The sequence below is a fragment of the Hibiscus syriacus genome, unplaced genomic scaffold (assembly GCF_006381635.1).
Source record: "Hibiscus syriacus cultivar Baekdansim isolate YM2019G1 unplaced genomic scaffold, ASM638163v2 tig00111769_pilon, whole genome shotgun sequence".
NCBI classification, from domain to species: domain Eukaryota; kingdom Viridiplantae; phylum Streptophyta; class Magnoliopsida; order Malvales; family Malvaceae; genus Hibiscus; species Hibiscus syriacus.
The window spans coordinates 166,467-190,009 of record NW_024063172.1 but is presented as its reverse complement, the minus strand read 5'-3'; the positions used below and the strand labels follow the sequence as shown (position 1 = coordinate 190,009).

Genomic DNA, 23,543 nt, shown 5'->3' with positions numbered 1-23,543 from the left:
AAACCTTAGGAACCAGAGGACAACCAAAAAAAGAATACCAAATGGGAAACCAGGTGAAGTTAATTAACTTTGGCTGCATTTGCCTGGATGGATTCTACTTGTTAAATGGCATGCATACCAACTCCCAGGGATGGATAGAGGGATTAGTAGGGGTGATCGTCCCTTAAAAATTCTGAATTTTCATATAATTTAATTAATTTTTATATTTTTATTGATGATTTATTTTCATCTCTAAAATTTTATAAGTTCGTCTTTAATATAAAATCATATGCACGTCCATGCTATCTCTCCCATTTCTTACTTTTCTTTGCTAACTTGTGTATTACAACCTAAAGTTCTCTTCATCCCACAATTTTCAAAGAATTTATGTTATCTTGATAGTCCAAAGTAATTGGTTTATTTTCTATCAGTTCGATTAAAAAACCAAGACTTTCCATATTCATTGACAATATATATGTCTTGTAGACATAACTGCTCGAACTCAGGACTTTAAGAGAGAACATCACTTCCTTTAAAATCCATATTTTTCCTTTGTGGAATATAAGTCTCATACTTGCAATTAGGCATGTGTAATAATATTGATCGATTTAACTGAAAATGAAATAAATAAACCTTTATATTACTAATTGAAATCTTTCCATTCGTAAATTTTAATACGAGTAATAAGAAAACATATGAACAAATTATGAAGATGTAAGATCTAATCTAAATCATTTACGTTGGTATGAGTTGATTAATTAAATGTAGTCTCTTTAATTTATAAAGTTGTTGAATATATTAAATCCTAAGAACATCTTTCCTGGATTATTTAATTTACAAGAAAAGTAATCACTCGATCATATCTTTAGTTAATGATAAACTGAGAAGAGATTAGGTTATCATAGCGTCCCAAACAACTATAATCAACTTATTCAAAAAGAGTTTAGATAATCTTGAACTAAAATCAATGATCAAATCATGAATTAAATTCTACGATTTACCTTGCCATTTTTTGAAATTCGAAAACAAATCCTCTCACCTAAAACAAATACAGCTAATGAATAAAAATCTTAAATGAAGTTCAATGCAGAGTTAGTAACAACACTTGTAGTCGCTCGATCATCTCATCAGTGTTTAAATTTGTAATCTCTAGAAAAAAACAATGATTTCTTTAATCATTGACGTAATCTAGAAAGTTAACCCGAGAGCCATTTGCATTTATGTAACATTTCAATATTATACTTCGTAACTTGAGGTTTGATGGGTTTTGGAAGAATAAGTTTTGTTCCTAAACTGTAGACTCGAAAGACATTCTAATTCGATTCAACTCAAACGAATGTTCATTCCTAATTCCCGCTTATATATATTTCAAAGATAAGATTCACTTATCCTTGTGTGGGCTCTAGCCATGTGAGAAAGCAACACTTTATTTTTTATTCTCTTGAAAATTTTAGAATAATAAAATCAATGAGAATGATGGCATGAATAGATTTTCTTGTGTTGCTAGGTATAATGGAGAGGGGGTCCATTCAATTTTATGTATCCAAGGTGAATAAAAGAGCCCATTATGACCACAAGAGATCCATTTGACTTGTCGATTTATTAATGTAATACAATGGGGAAATGGAAACAAATACACAACGGTAATTAAAGAAAGAATAGCCTCATCTTCCCTTGTTACAATGCAGTAAAACTAACTAAATAAATACAAACGACAAAGAGTTATTCCGAGGAGAGGGCTACTTGGTGTGTCGATCTACATTATTTTCTATGCAAATCGATCGGATCAGATCGAATTCGATGTCCGTTTAACCGGAAAAATGGAGGTGTTTTAGAAATGGGAAATGCACCTCCTGTGCCTAGCAGCCATGGATGTTTTCTTGTGCTTTGTTTCTTCTTTCCAACATTTGGAAATGTCATCTGCTACACTGATGGCATCCAATGATGCACCAGAAATGCCTCTCCTTGTGAACCCTACTGCGTATAGCCCACTTTTTCCTTTCCATCCGTTGGGAAATGGCTTCTTTGGTACCCCTTCTTCCGAGAAAAACTCATTTTCCTGCAGAATCATTAATGGTTATGAAATGATTAATAATAAAAAAAATGCATAATGTCAAAATTAGTTCTCAACGTTTACCAAAATGGTCATCATGGATAGAAATTGTTAGTAAAAAACGATTAACGCTCCAACATAGAGGCCTTTTATCCTAAAATAAAACATTGATGGTTAAAATACTATTGAAAAATAAAGAATAAGGGTCAAAGTGACTATTCACTCAAACATTAAGGGTCTTTTTATCCTAAAATTAAACGTGGGGTAAAATGCTAAAAAAAATAAGTGCTAAAATGACCATTTTTGTAAGCATTGGGGACTAATTTTGATATTATGCAGAAAACAAAAACCATTGACTTCTCCATTTGTTTGGTTTAGGGAGAATATAAACAAGTTTATTCACTGCTTCCTATTATTAGTATAAAGATCCTAATCTGAAGAGAAAAAAAAAGCTTCTCAAACTATTATAAAACTAAACAGGAATTTTGTTGCATGAATAAGACAAAAGCAAATCACCAGACAAAAAAAGAACAATGCTGACAGTTTTTTTGGAGTTTTGTAAGAACATGTGAATGTCTTAATCAGTTGAAAAGACAAGAAATCTAAAAACAATTAGAGTCAAAGACTTGCAAAACTGTCACATGAATCCCAGAAATGATGGTGGCTCACCTTTAGCCATGAAGGGACATTGCTTCGATACCCAGTTGCAAGAATCACAGAATCAATCTCAAGCCTTTGGCCATTGACAAGCTGAACTTTTCCCCTGGAGAACCTTTTGATCCCTGGGACAATCTTGATTTCGCCGGATCTGATCTTCTCCAATGCACCTATGTCCAGTACAGGTGTTCTTCCTGCAGTGTTTTTCAGCTCTAATGGTCCGATTAATGGCCTTTTCAGGCCATATTTCTCTGTGTTTCCTAGTATTAAACGCGCCAGAATGAGCATTATCATATCGACAAGCCGGAGGGGTAGCCACTTCATCATCGATACTGCCAGCTCGAATGTCGATTTGCCGAAAACTTCCCTCGGCAAGACATGAACCTGTTGATCGGATTTGAAAAGAATGAGAATTTTAGTTTGAAATGTGTTTGTTCTTGGCATAAAATGATTCGGTGAAATGTATGTTCACTTACTGAGCTTCGAACAACCATCGATGGATTCGCATTATGGTTGCAGAGATCGAGAGAGACCTCCATGCCTGAATTGCCACATCCAACGACTAGAACACGTTCTCCCCTGTAACTCTGACCAGATTTATAGTCACATGCATGTGTTACATAACCTCCGAAATCCTGCAAGCCTTCGACTTCAGGGACAACTTTCTCCGCATTTTCTCCCGTGGCGACAACGAGCCACCGACAAATATATTCAACTCCGATCGGATTCGGACCGCCAGTCGAAACGGTTTTGACTCGCCACAAGCTGAACGTTTCGTCGTATTTGGCAGACTGCACCATCTCGTTGAAATGCGGGTCGATATCGAACCGTTTCGCGTAGGACTCGAGATAGCTTATGAACTGATACTTCGTGGGGTATTCAGGGAAGTCATCAGGGAATGGAAAGTTGGGTAGCTGGCAAAACTGCTTAGGAAGATGGAGCTTAAGGCGATCATAAGTTCTCTTCTGCCAAAGAGAGGCAATGCAGTCAGCTCGTTCAAGAATTATGAATGGCACACCTTGGTTCTTAAGCTCGGCACCAACGGCAAGACCCGAGGGACCGGCCCCGACTATGACCGGTCCGTTCACCCATATGCACCGGCTACTAAAAAAATCATCAGGACCGAAAGATTGGAACATATTCGTCATGTTATGACAGCAGCTAGACATGTAAATGAAGAAGAATCGATGATTTTTGTAGGGCAATAGAGAAGAGAAGAGGAGTGGAATTGGTTTGAAATGATGTGAGAGGGAAAGAAGAAGGGAGAGGGGTTAAATAGAGTGTAGCATGTGATTGGGAATTGAAACGATGCTTTTAAGGGTCAGCCTCAAATGATAAGCTTCTCAGCCACCTGCAATTTTTTATTACTTTGATACTATATTTGCATAAACAGTCCCCCCAGCCTCTAATATTTTATTTCAACTCTCTAAAACTTATTATTCTAGTAATTGGACCTGTGACTAAAATAAAACAATCAAGATTTATAAAGCTCCCTGCAGTTTCCTTGCGCTGTAAGAAAAGGACCAGAACCCTGATAGAAATCAATAGGGCTTCAAGTTTCAGAGAGAGCATAAGCAGTGTAGGACTTGGACCAGTGGCTGCTGCAGCCATAGATGGTCCTCACAAGCAATTCATTACTCTTTGCATTGCTGATTTTACCTTGTTCTTGGTTCAACCTACTAGAGCTACACAATTAAACTGTAACACCTTAAACCCGACTGAAAATATCCAATAAATTTACGAGTGTCACATCCGGTCATTATAGCGACCTAAACATTTTTAAATAATAAAAATTGTAAAATTTTAAGTTTAAAATAATATATATATATAATTCGGAACTCTTTTATTGTAAAATGAGATATACAAACAAAATGATATCATTACAAACTTGACTCATTAAGGTTTCAATCTATATATGCTCATTTAAGTAAATATTTGTTATACTCTGGGAGGATCAACTGAGACTCCTCCAATGATATTGGTGTCGTATTGCAAATCAAGAAAGTTGTAATCTACAAATGGAAACAATTCAAATGACGAGCTTTCAGTGGTACGCATCTATTCTACTACATTTCTTGAGTTTTTTTAAACATAAACAAGCATGCAAGTCGAATATAAACATATTGGAGGTAATAAACACAAACATATATCTTCTATAGTTAATTATCAAGGCTCAATACGTCACGTATTATAAATAGTATTTGTATTTAGTAACACATAATATTAAATACTTTTGATGATACTATATCCTGATTATTTAAATTACTCTCTCATAGTACATATCATATTTACGAACATCAAATGAACGAATATGAATCAGATTGAATATCACAAGTGCACAGATGATGTGGGAATTTGGAGAGTCTCTATGCCCTATTGGCTGCCAAATTAGACTAATATCAAACTAATACGATCGTTTATCATCAGTAAATTTCGAACAAATGCCAAAGTTTTCAATATAAAATAAAATGGCTTAACACTTTATTTAACTGCTAAATTATCCAAACCAAAGCAATCTCGAGTCTCGACGTCATGGATTCCAGCTCCAGATATAATTACATTCCTCAATATTTCAAGTTCCGATGATGTTTTAGATAGTTGGAAAAATGCCGGTGATCCCTAGAAGCCCCAAGTACAGGCTGTGTTCCAGGGCAATAAATTGTAGCATGCCAGAGCTGATATTGTAATGGACCAAGATTTTGCTTGACAAGCAAGTTCGAAAGCTGCAATTTTCTAGAAATGGAAATTAAACTTTGGAATGTGGGACCTAAGATTTAACTTTGAACGTTCCATTATCGGAATAATGGCTGTTATATGGCGGTAATAGTGTCGTTCGAAACTGTTATTACATGACCACGATACCTATAATGACCGTAATAACATATGTTATATTCGCAATCAGAAACATGACCGCAATTTATTTCTCTGCTTCTGGTGAAGAGCATAATCAATCTACATCTGGTTGTATACATCAGGGGCTCAATATGTTTGTCAAAGCAATTAGTGGTGACAAAGAATGGCGAGGCGCCCACGTGGAGTAGGTAAATGATCTTGGACTTGTACCTTGGGAGGCTCTCTGTTGGAATTTGGAACCACAACTTTGTTCTTGCATTGGAACAAGTTGTCTTGTGGACCACAGCTGGTCCATTTCTTCAATTGCTGAAGCATAAGTAGCCCGGGATGGATCGAGGAGATCGATGGATGAGGTGGTCGCTCATGAAAATTTTAATTTCTCATAAAATTTAAGCATTTTCTTTGTATTTTTTTTATTAATAATCGGTTTTCTCTCTCTAACATGAAATCATAAGTCCATTCTTATAAACGATCACTTAAGTATTGATTGAAATATGATGTTATAATTGTTATTTTATAGTTTCAGTTCAGTGATTAAAAGATAATATATATTCATAATCTTTCTCATTTATTGACAACATACATTATGCAGACACAACCGTTTGAACATATAATCTCTGGGAATAACAACACTTCCTTTAACCAACGATGTGTCGACTATCCCTAGGCAACAACCATGAGAGCATGAAAGAACTGATGTGTCAATGGCAAATGGGGTTCATCATTTTCATGTGAAAACAAAAGGCGCCGCACGTGATTGGTGCCATATTTACTATGAAATAGTTGATAACTATGAACCATAGGGCTGTGTCACGTAATCAAAGATTGAACTTAAAGATTGACACTAATTGTAGCAAGTGGGGGTATTAAGAAACTTTTGAAGTGAAAAAAGAGGCACAGCACTTGCGTGCATGCATGTAAAAGTAAGATTTACGAACCTAGGGTTCATAAAAAGTCTATATTTTATCTTCTTTTTTAACGCAAAGATTACAGAGTTGTTCGGTTCTTCATGGGTTCATTTTATAGTTAATTTAAAAGCTTTGGAATGAGCATTACCATCATTCCAATATTTGTGAGTGTGTGATCAAATATAAATTACAAGCAAAAGTATCTCAAACGAGATCATTCTATATCTAATTAATTGATTTTGTTATTATGGTGATCTATAATCAATGATGGATTTTACCTTTCGACTTTGGGATTAATTGTTTTTTTCCCCCTTGAAGAAAAAGTATCATATAATGTGTATATAAAACATAGTATTAAATTGCGATCGTAACATGGTATAACAGTAGTATTATAACGTTTTTAAGGTCACACTACAAACCACATCTTTATTATAAAACGTAGTTATTTTTAGGGAAAAAATCACACTTTCACGTTCGTAACATCCACAACTGCGATACGACAGTTGCAATTGCGACAACAACCGTAACCGTAATTTAATTACTTAAAATTTTTTACTATGTTTTGACTATGTTTTCTTTCACGTTGTTTCTTCCATAGAAGAAACTCTTAACAGGTTAAAGAAATAACATGAAATTGTCTTATAGTAAAAATAACTTAACATTCTCTAAATACTATGTTGAAATTTTTTAAATTTTTTTATCGATTAAAAATTAAAGGGAATATGAAATTTGGTTTTTCTCAAAATATTTTTTATTTGAAAATATTATAAAAACATGGAAATTAAAAATATCATAGTTTTAAGAGTAATTAAAAATATATATTATTGAAATAGAAAAAAACGCTTAAAAGACAATTTAAGACCATATAGAAAATTTATATTTTGGAGACTACTAATGTATTGGGTGAAGTATTAACTAGACACCGGGATGAATCTAGGGGGTGGGTGAGGACAGTCACTCCCCTTAAAAATTTAAAATTATCGTATATTTTAGATTTTTTATACATTTTTTTTATTGAAGATCTCTTTTTTCCCTTCTAGAATTTTACAAGTCCAAGTTCGTCCCCTAAAAATTTATAAGCTCAAGTTCGTCCCATATTATAAAGTCTTACATTTGCCCTGACTAGACACCGACCATCTTATATCATACAAAATTAATGTATGTATATTTATAGGCTGATTTGCTGTCGTAGAGTTTTGAAAAAAATTATTTGTTGAAATATGGTCTAACTGAAATTATTTTCTGATATAGTGTGAATGCTACAGTACCTGTCGGAAGTCTTATGGACCACTAATTACCGACGTAGGTAATCAATGTAACTTATGGGAAATCTAGGAAACCAATGCTTGAACGTTTGGAGGACATGGCGACCTATAGAGGTCGCCCAGAGGACCTGGCGACCAACCCTCGAACTGTAGCAAACACTCAAAATGAGCAAATAATTCTCGGATTGCATTATCTGAAGAATTTTTTTATTTCAACTCATTATCTGAAGAATTTTTCCTATATTTATAGGGTTATATTTTTGTGAATATCATGAAGATATTCATAAAAATTATTTTCAGAACTGCTTATTAGGTCGTTGAAGATATTCAGAAAAGTCAAACACGTTATTTCTTAAGTATATGTTTTTTAAAAAAATTTAATAACGTTAACACCGTCCAAATCATGATGGAATTAGGAGTCAATGGATGAAGCATTACTTAATTATTGTTAGAATCTTAACATGCAGATTTCAAGATTGTTAGAAAGAGATCTTTCATGTTGTTGATCATTTATATTAGAAACAACAAACTACACAATCATTAATTATTTGATAGATTTGTTGTTTTATTTTTTTGGTTGCAATTTCGGTTTTTAAGACTCTATCATGATTAATCTGAACCGACTCGGATCGTATACCTGGCTTTGGTAGGTGAGTCTCCTAGCGGGAATTTTTTGCATACAATGACTCGAACTCAAGACATGCTTAAACGATATCAAGTTGCTTACCACTGAAGATAAACGAGATCCAAACAAACTTATAAGTGCTAAGAATAAATGAGAAGAATTATTGATTGACATGTTACAACTGAAAATATAATTTCCCAAATATGTTTTTTAATGATTAAACCTATCTTTCACAAAATTTGGTATTGTTACTCGATATAATATAACTTCATAATCATATTTAAACAAAACTATTTTTATCATTTAAATAGTAATTCAAAAAAGGTTTAAAATATAACATATGATTTTAAAATTATTTTTAAAAGGTTTAACGCCTTATTCTACTAAATTAATTGATACTCGATCAAATCATATCCTTTTAAGGAACATTTGGATTCAAACTAACCCTTTAATTTTTTTTTTCAAGCAGCATAAAGGAACACCCCAATCAAGAATATATATATATTTGTCATGTGAATGTGAGGATTGCACGTGTTCTCTTAAACAAAATTAAGGGTCACATGGAAACATTAGGAGTTAATTACATTTATTAAACTTAAAAGAATTCCAAAATATTTAAAAATTAGATTTTCTTAAATTTTAAAGATTTTTTTTATATTTTTTTAATTAATATATATAATTTAACAAATATTATTTTACTTTATGTGACATATTTTTAGAGTGGTAAATACTTTTTTTAAATAGAAAAACGAAGTAAAATAATTTTTATATAAAAAATTAAAACACCAAAACAAAATAGGTCAAGTACACAAATGGTCCCCCGACTATAGAATATTATTTTATTAAGTCCCTTGATTATTAAAAGTTATAAAATATTCCTCTGACTAAATAGTGTTGTTTTGTTGAGTTTCTCGACTATTAAAAGTTATAAAATGGTCACTCAACTATTCATTATGTTATAAACTCACCATTTTCCATTAAAAAAATGACGGTATTCTGAGTAGAATGTTAACTTGCTAATTGTGATATGATAAAATTTGATCAAGAATCTCAAATGACTATCATATCATGCCGTGGATCTAGAAATTTTTTTGAAGGTGGGCATACATATACTAATAATATAAATTTTTTGATACGATAAAATTTCAGGGTGGGCACACATATATTAATTAAGAAAACTTTGAATTTTAAAGAAAAAAAAATCAAACTCTAGGAAATTTAGGGTGCGCACACACCCACCCTAAAATTAATGTACATCTGCCACTGATCATATCTCAGTCATCATGTTAACGTCTGGCTTAGACCAGTCAATTTTTGACAAAAAAAATGATGATTTTGAAACATAATGAATAGTCGGGTGACCATTTTATAACGTTTAATAGTCGAAGGACTTAACAAAGCAACATTTTATAGTCAAATGATCATTTTATAACTTTTAATGGTTGAATGACTTAACAAATCAACATTGTATAATCATATGATTATTTTATAACTTTTAATAATCGAGTGACTTAATAAATCAGTACCCTATATTCGGTGACCATCTATGTACTTTACCCAGTAAAATAATATGCAACTTTACAATCAAAATATTATTTAACTTTTTCAAAAATAAGAGTCACATGGAATCATGAGGAGTTGATTGCCAATGAAATGATAGATTAAATTTACGATATAACGATGTAATAATATGATCTTCGTACGAAGCCTTTTTTAAAGCAGCTTAACTCGCAGAAACAAACATTTATCTGAATATTATTCCTCTTGACCTTACGATTCCTTATTTGACTAATGAAATAAGCTATCTCTCTGACTTTAAATATTCCCCTTTAAATCCAACACCAAAACTTAATATTATTCACATCTATTAATTATTTTTTTGACAAAACATCTATTAATTATTTGTTTGCCTTGCATTTGGCAGTTTACATCATAGTTTATTTTATGGGTATAATTGCTGTCTATTGATCGATTAATTTGAATTGCGTACTGTAAAGGTAAGGGTGATCCTCCCAACCTGATTTGCTCTATTCGTAATCTTCAGGATTCAAATCTCACGACTTTACTTAAGCGATCTAGTGTCTCATCTCACTAGATCAATTGGTTGTTGGTTATATCATAGTTTATTTTTAAAGCGATAAAATGATATATAAATTTAAATTTAATATGTAACACATGACGTATGGATTTTAATTTTATTTAACATTTTTAAGTAGTTATAGGAAAGTTTTACATTGTTGGTTGTTTGTCTCTCGTGATACAATAAATAGATGAACTGTTACAGTTGTATTATTATAGAGATTACAAATTATTTATTATTTTCGCATATCACCGGAAGGCTAGAGGAGAATAAAAGAATTTTTTTGAGTTTTTGTTTTTGAATTGTATTTAACATAGAAGGTTTACACAGTATTTAATGGGATTTCACTATTTAATATTTATCCTTCTAATTCTAAAATATTTTTTAAAAAAAAGATTTGTTCTATTTGGAAAAAAAAAAATAGTTTTGGGTTAAGATATCCTTAAATTCACAGAGGATTCAATCAGTCCAAACATTTACTTTTCTCACATCGTGCATGTTTTCATATTAAAATTCAAAAACTAATTTTACATTTTTTTAATAACGTTTGAATTAATTTCTCACCCAAAATTTTAAACTTATTAATTTAAAAGGAATGTGATTAAACCAACAATTGTATTAGCCCACAAATAAAATATTGTAGTCATTTTAAAAGGGATATGATTAAACCAAAAAGATGCCGCGTGTAATGTAAAGCTACTGACTATCATTATTAGTCTTGAATTTTGGGTAGTTTCCAATCATCCGTTGGAATATTAGAGAATCATAATGTTCAACTTTTTTTTTCTCAATAAAAAACTAGAAAAAGCAAAAAGTGATAGGGAATTAATTAATTAATTGAAGAATATAATAAAAACAATTATTGGTAATGGTGGGCTAAGTCTCTAATCGATTAGTAAGGTTTTGTTACCATACCTTACTTTTTAAATTATTATATAAAATAAGCTTTTTAAATATAATAGAAACTCACCATGTTTAGTAAGAATCATAAATTCATAATACAATTAATATAACTATATAGATACATTTATTTCCGTTTACATCCACAATGGTTTAATCCTTTATAGGATGACAAACGAGTATAAATTCGTGAATTTCATATTGTATCTGTTTAGGGTAGGGTTATGTATAAGTTTTTATTATAATGTTAATTATTAGACGATTTGCAATTTCATGTTATACATTGACGATAGCTTAAATGATTGAAAATACTTAATTAGAAAATACTTCAAATTAAGATAAATTGTTGACCTTGTTTGAGCCTAGTCAAACGGCATGTCAAAGCCCATCATAAGTCTAAGTTGATCCAATAAGAGCCCCCTATAAGGTTTGAGGAAGGTTATAAAAGTCTTGTTTTTTTAGAAAATAATTTATGTAAAATAAGTTATATTTTCAAAAATTATTTTATAGTATTTAGACGACGTTGGCACAATTTTATATCATTATCTAGTGATAGGGATGGATAGGGGTGTTAGAGCATAAGGTCGCACCAAAAAATTTATTTTTTTTTATATTTTTTATTGATTATATAATTTCTTACCTTTAAAATTTTATAATTTTACACCCATAAATTTCTTAATAAAGATACTATAATATATAGAAGTTTACCATATCGACAACATCCCATTATTATTATTTTTTTGTTACCCGTTGATTTTATGAGAGCATCATAAATAGACACATGATTTATTTTATGGTAGAGGTGAATCACTTAAATTTTAACAAAGAATACTTTTATAAAATTTAAAAAAAAAAACATATTTTTAATAAAAAAATATATATGAAATTTTTAAATTTCAGATCTACCCATTCTCTGGATTCATCCCGTGCGTAATCCTACTTCTGCCGCCTCTTTTTTCCACAAAATATATTTTATTCGTCCCACGTTCTTTTTCATTGTCAAGATAAATTATTATTTTAGCACAAATCAAAAGATTTTAATAATAAAAAAATTATTGTTATTTGTTAAAATTTCAGATTTGAATATAAAAAATGTTAATATTATGAGCGTTTAATGTCAAATTATTAAAATTATCTTTGAACCAATAATGTATTATATTTATCTAAAATTAATAAAAATGATCTTTAATATTTATTTATTAGTCAAATTAACATAAAAAGTCATAAATTGTCATTTTTGAACAGTTCTAACGGGGGTAACCTCCATGATAATATAGGTGTATTTCATTGTTGAAGTGATATAACACTACAACACCAAATATATTTTATAAACTATAAAAATGTCATGGGTATATCATATAAAATTGAATAAACAATGTCCTATAGTGCTCGAATCTTTCGACATTGAATGCTCACACCCCTGACCTCTATTATGTTTGAACTTGAACCCTTAGAAATAACAATAATTCTTTTACCACATAGACCACTTGATTCATGCTCCTTGACTCACTTAAACTAAAGGAGGTGAGTACATTTCATCGTGTAAGTATTTTAAGATTGAATTTCTAAAAATTAAAATGATTCTAATTAAAATGAACGTATTCAGATCATCTCAAAATTATAAAATACATTGCTTTAGGCAGTCATAACTGTATCACGATTAATGTAAAACAATAATATACACTGAGAAAGTACAATAAAAAAATACTAAAAATAAACCATATATAATACAAGTACATGCACTTGACCCGCCTTTGTAAAATAATAGCAGCGTGACATTAATGGAATGCAACTAACTTCTCAACTGAAATAACTGAATGAGAATTGTTTTATGTTATAAATGTCAGATGTGGAACATGGGAAAGGCATGTGACATCACATGAATGTTGGTAAAGAATTGGTCAAACCCAAAGACCTTTCAATCACATTTCACAAGTACCAAATGCCACGTGCCCTTCCAAGAATCATATATTTATCTTTTATGCAACATTACAATGTATAGAGATGAACTTCAACTTATAATTTTTTTTAAATAAAGTATAAAAGTGATCATTAATTATAGGGTATTGTTTTATTAAGTCTTGCAACTATTGAAAATTGTAAGATGATCATTTGATTATAAAATGTTGTTTTGTTAAGTCTATTGATTATTAAGTTTCAAAATAGTCACCCAAATATTCATTATGTTCCAAACTCGTCATTTTCCGTTAAAAATGGACGGTTGTCTAAGTTGGACGTTAACATGATGACTGAGATATAATAGTTTTTTGAGATTCTGATATCATATTTTATCATATCAAAGTCAACATGTTAATATTCAGCTCAAAATGTCGACAATTTTTAACGAAAAATGATAAGTTTAGAACATAATGAGTAGTCAGATGACTATCTTGTAACTTTTAATAGTTGATGAACATAACAAATTAACACTCTATAGTTGGAAGACCATTTTACAACTTTTAAGAGGGACTTAATAAAGTAGTACTATGTATTTAATGGATCATTTATGTACATTACCCTCCAATTTTAAAGAGGTCTATTTGAAAATTTTAAATTTTCAGAGATGACGATCGCTCACACCCGCCTATGCCTAGGTTCAGCCTACCTACCTAACGCTCTTCCACATATATTTTTAAAATATCTCTTCATAAAAAAAAATATTTAAGAGAAAAATATTAAAATAATTATAAGAAATACATCACTAAAATTAATATTGTTGTTTCTGGAACATGATCCAAGTGAGTATGATTAAACTTATAGTATAATAATAAAATATGTTATTTTATTGTTATTGATATCAAATTCTGAATTTGATTTTGGACAACTCCCATTTCCCGACTTTCTTGTTCGTTATTGGTATTAAAATAAGCTACGGTTCCCACCAATCCACAATCCTTAGCATCCGATCAGAACTGTAATCACGACCGTCAAAAGCAAAACTACATCGTTTTAATGATGGCAAATATCTTCCAGACTTAAGGACAAATCAGGAAATCCATATTATCTTTCTCGCCTCCACGACGTTGGGCTAGAGGAAAACAAAACTAGAAAGGAAAATTGCAGAGGCGGAGGAGTGTTTGGCTATGTATGATATTCAGATTCGCTATCTGGCGAAAAGAAGAGGCTTAACGTTCTGCCCTGTATAGCGTTTATCTTTTCTACATTGGCAGTTTCCTTCAACGTGCCATTGACATCTTCATCTCCCCTTCGATTCCTTAAAAAAACGAAATGAAGGACAATCCCGTAACGAATTATTTGCAGTTGTAGAGAGATTTGGCAGCGTTAGATAAAAGGAGAGCGAGGAATGTGAAATTCATGGTTTTTTGTTTGTTTGATCGGAGGCGGAGATTTGGAGGCAAAAGTTCTTTTAACGGCAATTTGCTTGGCATTTGGTGGAGGAAGGATCTAGTGTTTATTTCCCCTTCTGCTGCTTTGGATCCGAATTAAATCAGAAATAATGGTCTGGATTTCTTTCCCATGCATGTTTATTCGTCTTTTCCTGGATATCAATGCATGCATGTTCTTTGGATTGTGTATTCTCTTTTTCGTGAATCAAGAGGACTCTCCAATCCAACGAGCTAATCAACATTATTAAAATATTATATATATATATATTTCATAACGTCGTTTGTTAGATTTGTATATACATGCGCGCCTATGGCGCCGACTGTAAGTGGACGCGAAAGATAACCACTTTTTAAAGAGAGGCGCAGTACAAAACGGGAAGTCCTTCCAAACGCCTGCTTTGGGGCCTTTTTTACATAGGCGTTAGGCTTGTGCTTCTCCCGCCTTAGGGATCAGAGTAGACTCAGCATCTCTCTTGCCTTTTACACCAAAAACTTACGACCTATGTAGTATGTTACGATTGAGAATAGAGAGGGATAATAAAAATAGAAGAAGAAAGGAAGTTAAGAAAATATGCTAGTTTTGCAAATAAGTGTGATTTAAGGTTTATTTCTGCTTCATATTCTGATAATTATTGTGATAGTGATGTGTAAATATACGAGTCACATTAATGGCATAAGTTAAGGCATTGATTTAGACGGGGAAACTGCACAAATTTCCTTGTTGTATAATGCATGAATCCAACTCTATATTAATGGTAGGAGTTAAATGGATGAATCCAACTGCATCTTAATGGCAGTGGCACGTGTCTACCCTCAAATATGAATTTTCTTCTATTAACCACTTATTTTATTAATGTTCACCCCTAAAAAAATTTTGTGCCTTCCTAGAGGTCTAAATTTTATTCGGTTAATGATCTATTTTATTATTGGTGTCCTTTATACTTACCTCATTCAAAAATTTATATTGTTAATATATAAGTGCTCATCTTAAAAAACATTTCTAAATCTAGCTGCTTAGGTTAATCAGAAAATAGAAAAGAAAAGAAGGCAATGAAATGTAGGCCTTTTGGCATTGGGTTTTTACCCGGCTATGAAACTAGGTGAAATGTAGACGAATATGATTAATTTTAAAATAATAAAATATTAAATTAAATAATATTTAAATATTAATGGTGAAGGAACATAGTGTGGAGAGTAGGACTCGATTGAATAAAAATTGAACACAGAGAGGAATGGCCTGCTCTCTCTCTGTGCTTTGTTTTTGTTAATGCCATAAAGGAAGGAAGAATGCTAAATGTTGCACCAAGCAGCTAGTCTACATGATGAAAAAAATATAGAATTCCACTGGATCAGTGAGAGATGGATCGAGGGGTACGGATGGGACACTCACTTTTCTAAGAAATTTAAAATTATTATATATTTTATTTTTCATATGTATTTTTTATTGAAATCTATTTTCGTCTTATGAAATTTTATAAGTTCAAATTCACCCACTAAATATTATAAGTTCAAGTTCGCTCCTCCCAAAATAAAACCACGCGTTTGTCCATGTAAATGATGGAAGTAGATATGGTTTAGTGATAGTATCTTTGGAGAGATGAAAGAGTTGCTTTGTTTCAAGTCAGGAATGAATCTGACTAAGAAAGAAAGGCTCTATGTTTCAATTTTCATAGAGATAGAGGTAGAGTGAGAAGGGAGGAGATAAGTGCTTTAAGAGTGAACCAGTGAGTAATGCTGTGGATATATATGTTATAAAATTAATTTATAGGATATGTTATAAAATTAATTTATAAACTTTTTAGTATAAAAAGTGCACCCTGGCTACGAAAGATGCGTGCCTCTGTCTTGTGCCTAGCTTTGAGAAATTCTTTGCACTTCGGCGCACCTTGCGTTTTTTAAAACTAAAGTTCAAACCGTTATGATGCAGCCGTCACGCCGAGTTACGGGTGAGAAGCATACAAACCAAAGTTCTCTTACTCTTTTCCAATGTGGCATGAAGGTAGTTACACAATGCACTGTTCAACCTTTTTGTTCTACCTGCATAATTATACCTTATTTTTTATGTTTCATACTCTTTTTTTTCCCTCAAATTGGTGGGCTGATGACTTGACATGGGCTTGCAGGCTTCTTCGTCCGCTTTTATGATTGGTACTCTTGTTTGGGTGGAGGATCCAGATGATGCTTGGATAGATGGGGAGGTGATAGAAATTAATGGGGACGAGATTAAAGTATTGTGTACATCAAATAAGACGGTGAGTACTTCTTCAACATATATGCTAGGTTTTGTACGAATGTTATTTAATACTTTTGTTTTAGTACATGAGTTAGCAAGAAACTAAATTTACTTGGTAATTGTTAGTCACTTACATGACTTAATTTGTACAAAGAGAAGGAATAAATATAGCTATTCTGACTAGGTATTATTTTTAACTTCAGTTTTTACTCATCTTTCTAATTCCAAGTTTAGATTTTTACTAATCAAATTATTTTAAACCTCATGTAATAATTAACCTTTTCCTTGTGCTAGTACCCATGTAACCTGACGTAGCATATGGTTAGATGATGAACCCGGTTCATCGTCGCTTCATCTAACATCGCCTGTCATCTGTTCAGCCTCTTATTTACCTTCACTGTATATGTTGGTTAACAAGAACACTTCCCTTTATTTTGTCATTGTCTGAGTTTTGAAAATAGAGTTTGAAAGGTTCATGGCTTTTCTTTCCTTCATTGTTGTGTAGGTTGTGTCGAAGACATCTAGTGCCCATCCCAAGGACCCTGAATTTCCTCCATCTGGTGTTGAGGATATGACAAAGCTAGCATATTTGCATGAACCTGGGGTTTTTCGGAACTTAAAATGTCGATATGATATTAATGAAATATATGTAAGTATTATCAGCCGATTATCATCCATTTTTATATTTAGATATGGTTCGAAATAGACAAGGCTATTCACATTACATGTTTCAGCATATTTCTCATATTACTTGATTTTTATGATATTATGATAGTGTACTAACCAGATACCGTTTTTCATTGTTGCAGCCCTTTAGTATGGCTTGTGATGACTGTTTCAATGTGTTACTTTAATACGCTCTTTGTTTTATGTTTTCTAGAGGAATGTACTGCTATGTGCAGCTAAATGTTCTGGTGTTTGTTCCAGAGCTACACAGGAAGCATATTGATTGCTGTAAATCCTTTTCAAAGACTACCACATTTATACGACAATAAGGTGATGCAAAAGTACAAAGGGGTAGCTTTGGGTGAGCTCAGCCCACATCCATTTGCTGTTGCAGACTCTGTCTATAGGTAGTATTATCAATCATAAAATTCTTCTGCATTCCTATTATCAATCATTGATTTAATAAATGTTGTGAACACAGAATTTAAATGAGTCAATTAGTCAGTCAATTTTGGTAAGTGGTGAAAGTGGAGCTGGTAAAACGGAGAGTACAAAGATACTTATGCGCTATCTAGCCTTTATGGGAGGGAGAGTTGACAATGAAGAGGAGCAGTCTGTGGCTTACCAGACCGAGCTCTTCCTGGACAAGAACAAAGATTACGTTGTTCCAGAGCATCAAGCCTTACTGGCTGCTTCAAAATGCTCTTTTGTTTCAAGCTTGTTTCCTCCTTTACCTGAGGAATCATCCAAATCATCAAAGTTTTGTTCAATAGGTTCTGGCTTCAAGGTCTGTTTCAGTTTTAGCGTGTATGTTAAAGGTGGATTATATTCTTCGCCTATTTTCCTTAATTTCCACCCATACCATGTGCTTTGTACAGCAACAACTCCAGTCTTTGCTTTAGACGTTGAATTTCACTGAACCACACTACGTTCGATGTGTAAAGCCAAATAATGCTCTTAAGCCAGCAATATATTTTTTTTATAAGATTAAGCCAGCAATATTTGAAAACAGTAATGTACTACAACAACTCCGATGTAGGGGTAAGTTTTGGTGCTTTGGTCAATACTTTTGATGATAATCAGCCTGTCTCTGTAAGTTCATTTATGATAATTTTGATACATGTTTGACTCTAGGGAGTGATGGAGGCAATTAGAATTAGTTGTGCTGGATTTCCCTTCCTAAAGCAGTTTCACAAATTTATTGAACGGTTTGCCGTATTGGCTCCGGAGGTTCGCAGTAAGAGGTAGCTTCTCCTTGATTGTCTCTTGCAGTTCAAAATTATTACCTTTATTGTTTACAGTTGTGTTACTAGAATTAACGAGTTACACGTGAGGTGTTACTTATTCTGTGGTAGCAGTGATAAGATCGCTGGTTGCAAAAAGATTCTGGAGAAGAGTAACCTCGGTGGTTATCAGGTACATCTTGTATTTATAAATTTTCTTATTATGAAACTTCGGGACGGGTTTTGTCAATCCATTTACTTCTTCAGAAGTTACTAGATCATGCATGTCTGCACTCCACATTTCTTGCTTGCTGGTTGATTGCTGGTTGATTTCAGCGGTTTCAGATTGGAAAAACCAAAGTTTTTCTCAGGGTTGGTCAGATGGCCGAACTAGATGGTCAACGAGCTGAGATTTTGGGAAGAGCAGCAACGAAAATACAGAGAAGATGCAGTACATATATGTGTCGGAAAAGTTTGTCCTGTTGAGGTCATCTTCCATACAAATTCAAGCCTTTTGTAGAGGTTTCAAGAGTTTCATACACGTGCAGTTGTGATTGTTTCATTGGATGGAATTGCTGTTGTATATCTAGTGTCTTGTTTACTTTTCCTTTTGCTTTCTCTAACCTGCTTGCAGGACAACTGGCACGCCATCTATATGAGGGAATGAGAAGAGAAGCTGCTAGTCTGACTATTCAAAAATATGCACGCAGATTTATGAAAAGGAAAGCATACAAGAATTTGTGCTTCTCAGCTGTTTCCATTCAGGCAAGTTTGCGTGCGCTGAGTGCTCGTAATGAGCTTCGATTCAGGAAGCAGACTGTGGCGGCAATTGTAATTCAGGTAAAGATTTAATCAATGAAACATCAATAGCTGCTAGTTCTACGATCAAATTGCAGTTGGATTGCACACAAGAAGGTTCTACAATCAAAATTTTCCGATTAAAGGAAATGGCCTAGTTGTGTTGCCATAAATATTGACGCTGATTGATTTTTCAAAAGAAATCATTCTAATACTCTTTTCATTGCAGTTCCCGACTGCTATTTCTTTTACAATTTCTGTTTGTATTCTGAAGCCACGTGAGTTTTGTATGCTACAGAGTCGATGTCAATGAAAATTGGCCATCGATCGTTACCATGGGTTAAAGGAAGCAGTGATTATCATACAATGTGCTGTGAGAGCAAGCATTGCATGCAAAGAATTGATGAAGCTAAGAATGATAATTCTGTGATTTCTCTATTTCTTTTATTCCTTGAATTAGTTGAAGCCCATGATCCTGTCTTGTATTGGTATTTGCTAACAAGAGTATTTTTTCAGCAAAATTTCTTCATAGGTGATGATATACCTTAGGTACACCATTTCCATGTGAATATTAGAGTTAATATATTCTGCTCATTTTGATTAATTATAGAAGAACAAAGGAGTGTCTGGAGCCAACCCCTACTATAACAGCCATCTATTGAGAAACGGGATAATAATGCTCATTTGTGCTTTATGTTCCTTGCATCTGTTTGATTTGATCTTTTGTTAGTCTCATCTAGAAGGTGATAGTAAATGCATGATTGTGTAAATTGATTACCCTGTCTCTCTGCAGGCTGCCAAGGAAACTGGTGCACTCCAAGAAGCAAATGAAAAGCTTGAACAGCAAGTTAAAGAACTTACAATGAAGGTCGCCAAGGAAACAAATGAATTATGAATAAAAATCTTCCCTAATTATCACCAGGAAAAGAAAGAAGAGAAGACCAGAAGAATTCTATTTCTTCTTTCAAAATCTTTTGAAATGATGATTATCAACGTTTTGTTGAATGATTGTAGAGCTTATGATGGAAAAAACTATGTGACATGATGTTGTTCTTTCTCAGAGTTTCCGCTCATCATCTTCCGATCTCCCAGTTGATGTAGTGCATCTGGTTGAGGCCAAGTATCCAACTCTTCCTTTTAAGCAGCTGCTTAAAGCATATGTAGAAAAGATCTATGGAATCATGAGGGACAACTTGAAAAAAGACTTGTCTCAACATATTTCTTCTTGTATTCAGGTATGAGGACCTTTACTTTGCAATCACTGAATCTTCCCATGGATGAAAGTAGCTATATTTATCAAGGAATTGAAATTTCTTATGTTGATAAAGAATTACCCCATATATCAGGTACCTATGGCGTCAAAAGAAACTTCAGAAGTATATGAAGAATCAGAAAAAAAATACTGCTCCTGCCAGTCACTGGCAGAACATTATTGAATGCCTGAACTTGATGCTAAGGATATTAAAAGAAAATCATGTACGTACAATGTTATACTGGACTTTTCCATATTTTTGATGAACCAACAGCTTATGGTACAGTTTCTTGCTAGGTGCCTCCAATACTTGCTAAGAAGATTTTTGCTCAAAACTTTGCATACATGAATGTACAGCTCTTTAATACGTAATCACTATTTATTCATCATTTTCTAGGGAGAACACAAATGGTCCATTGACTATAGGCCGTTGTTTTATTGAGTCCCTCTACTATTAAAAGTTTCAAAATGGTCTCTTGACTGTGGAGTGTTGCTTTGTTGAGTCTATCGGCTATTAAAAGTCACAAAATAGTAACCCGACTATTCATATATTCCAAACTCGTCCTTTTTTGTTAAAAACTTCATGACAGTCTAAGCTGGATGTTAACTGATTGGCTGAGAGATATGATAGTCATTTGAGATTTTGGGATCATATTTTATCATCTATCAGTCAACATGTTAACATCCAGCTCGGACTATCATCAATTTTTTAACAGAAAATGACGAGTTTAGAACATATAAATAGTCGTGTGACCATTTTGTGACTTGTAATAGTCAAGGAATTCAACAAAGCAATGCCGTATAGCCAAGGGACCATTTCGTAACTTTTACTAGGCGGGAGACTCAATAAACACCGTCCTACAGTCGGGAGACCATTTGTGTACCTTACCCTATATTCTATTACCGTAGATAAGATAATTAAGTGTTAATTACAAATGATGATGTTTTGGTACAGCCTTCTTCAGCATCGAGAGTGCTCCACATTTAGCAATGGGGAATATATGAAGTCAGGTCTAGATGAACTGGAAAAATGGTGTGCCGAAGCAACACAAGAGGTAATTTCTTTAGTTCTGACTAATAACTGTTGAAAGTGTCGCCTACACCTTACTGCATTTAAATCTTAATTAAGAGTTCAACGTTGTCTTTGGTGATGATTTCTCTACCTACAATATGTTGGCTCGTCATGGGATGAACTTAAGCACACAAGGCAAGCAGTTGGATTCTTGGTATGTTTCTTCAGTTGCTGATATTACTATGTTAGAATTTTGTTGCATTAAATTACTTCTCTTGTGGTTTCATCCATTTTTACACGTCAGTCTCATTTGATGCTGTTTTATATACATACACACACATACGCCAATGTTATAAAAGTATCTACCGTGCCTGGTAATTAATCACCACAGGGTAATTATGAAATTGTTTTAAACTGTCAACAATCATTAGTTAGAACTAAAGAAGGACCTAAAATAACCATTAGTAACTGCTAGGGATCATAATGAACAACATAAATTAAACACATAATAACTGATGGTAACTAACCTTGGTTCTGTTTGCAAATATTTTTGTTAGTTATGGTACCCACCCTTCCTTGCTGTTAGTAACTGCTCTTTTATGTTGCATTTCAGATTATGCCTGAAAAGTCCAAAATATCGTACGATGAAATAACGAATAACCTCTGTACTGTAAGTCACTTCATCTCTTTACATGCACGTACGGTGAATAGATCTGGTGCAACTGACAATCATTCCGGTGAAGTAAAACCGACTGACCTGCATGAAATTTATCACCAGGTTCTGAGCGTTCAACTATTCTACGAAGTATATACTCTTTACAGTGATGACAACGACAACGAAGGTGTCTCGGCCGACGTAAGGCTGCAAAAGAATTAATCGAAAAATGCAGATTTTAGCCAACCCTCCAATGTTAATCAAACCTCTCCATTGTTGCACAGGTCATTTCCCAAATCAAACTTCTCATGACAGATGCCGATGGCAGCTCCGTTTTATTGGATGAAGACTCCAGGTAAAAAGATGAACAAAACCCTCAAAAACTTGGTTCTTTTGAAGTTCATTCAGAGCCCTTAATCATCGGTCATCCTGTTTGAATGCAGCATCCCATTCTGAGTGGAGGACATCACTGATTCCATGAAGCTAGAAGCATTTGCATATGTAAAACCCACTGCTGAACTTGCCGAGAATCCTGACTTCCAATTCTTACAGGAACAAGGCACCCCCGCTACTTAGTAGAATTGGTATCCTTCATTGTAACATCAGTGTCTATCCAAATATGAGATACTACGTAATTTTTAATAGCAATAACATCGAATAGAGATGAGAGATCATTTTAATTGATGATATTATGTTTGTTTATTTTATTACATTGTAATATATTCTTTGATAAATTATGCATTTAGTACCTAAACTATCGGGTTTGGTCAATTTTAGTACCTAAATTTAAAAAAAATCAAAATCATACTTTAAGTTTAGTTTTTGTTTCATTTCAGCATCTCACATTAAGTTTTGATTTTTTTTTGAAAGTTTAGGTACTAGAACGGATCAAAACTGATAGTTTAGGTACTAGAACGGATTAAAACTGATAGTTTAGGTACTAGATGCGTTGTTTACCCTATATTCTTTAACTTTAGGGTAAAACTACACACTTAGTACTTAAAATATTAGTTTCGATTAGTTAAACTTTCAATTTT

At 33.0% G+C, this 23,543-nt stretch overlaps 1 protein-coding gene and 1 pseudogene across 1 annotated transcript; one reads left to right on the top strand and one right to left on the bottom strand.

The window, feature by feature from the left end:
• Nucleotides 1–1,810: 1,810 nt before the first annotated feature.
• LOC120169425 (probable indole-3-pyruvate monooxygenase YUCCA3) lies at nucleotides 1,811–3,858 on the bottom strand. Its single transcript, XM_039177566.1, has 3 exons — nucleotides 3,166–3,858; nucleotides 2,702–3,073; nucleotides 1,811–2,038 (listed from the first exon to the last, which is right to left on the bottom strand). Exons 1-3 carry the CDS (start codon nucleotides 3,856–3,858, stop codon nucleotides 1,811–1,813), a joined length of 1,293 nt encoding a protein of 430 aa, XP_039033497.1.
• A 12,920-nt stretch (nucleotides 3,859–16,778) lies between these two features.
• On the top strand, nucleotides 16,779–23,082 carry LOC120169769 (annotated as a pseudogene).
• The last annotated feature ends 461 nt before the right edge of the window (nucleotides 23,083–23,543 follow it).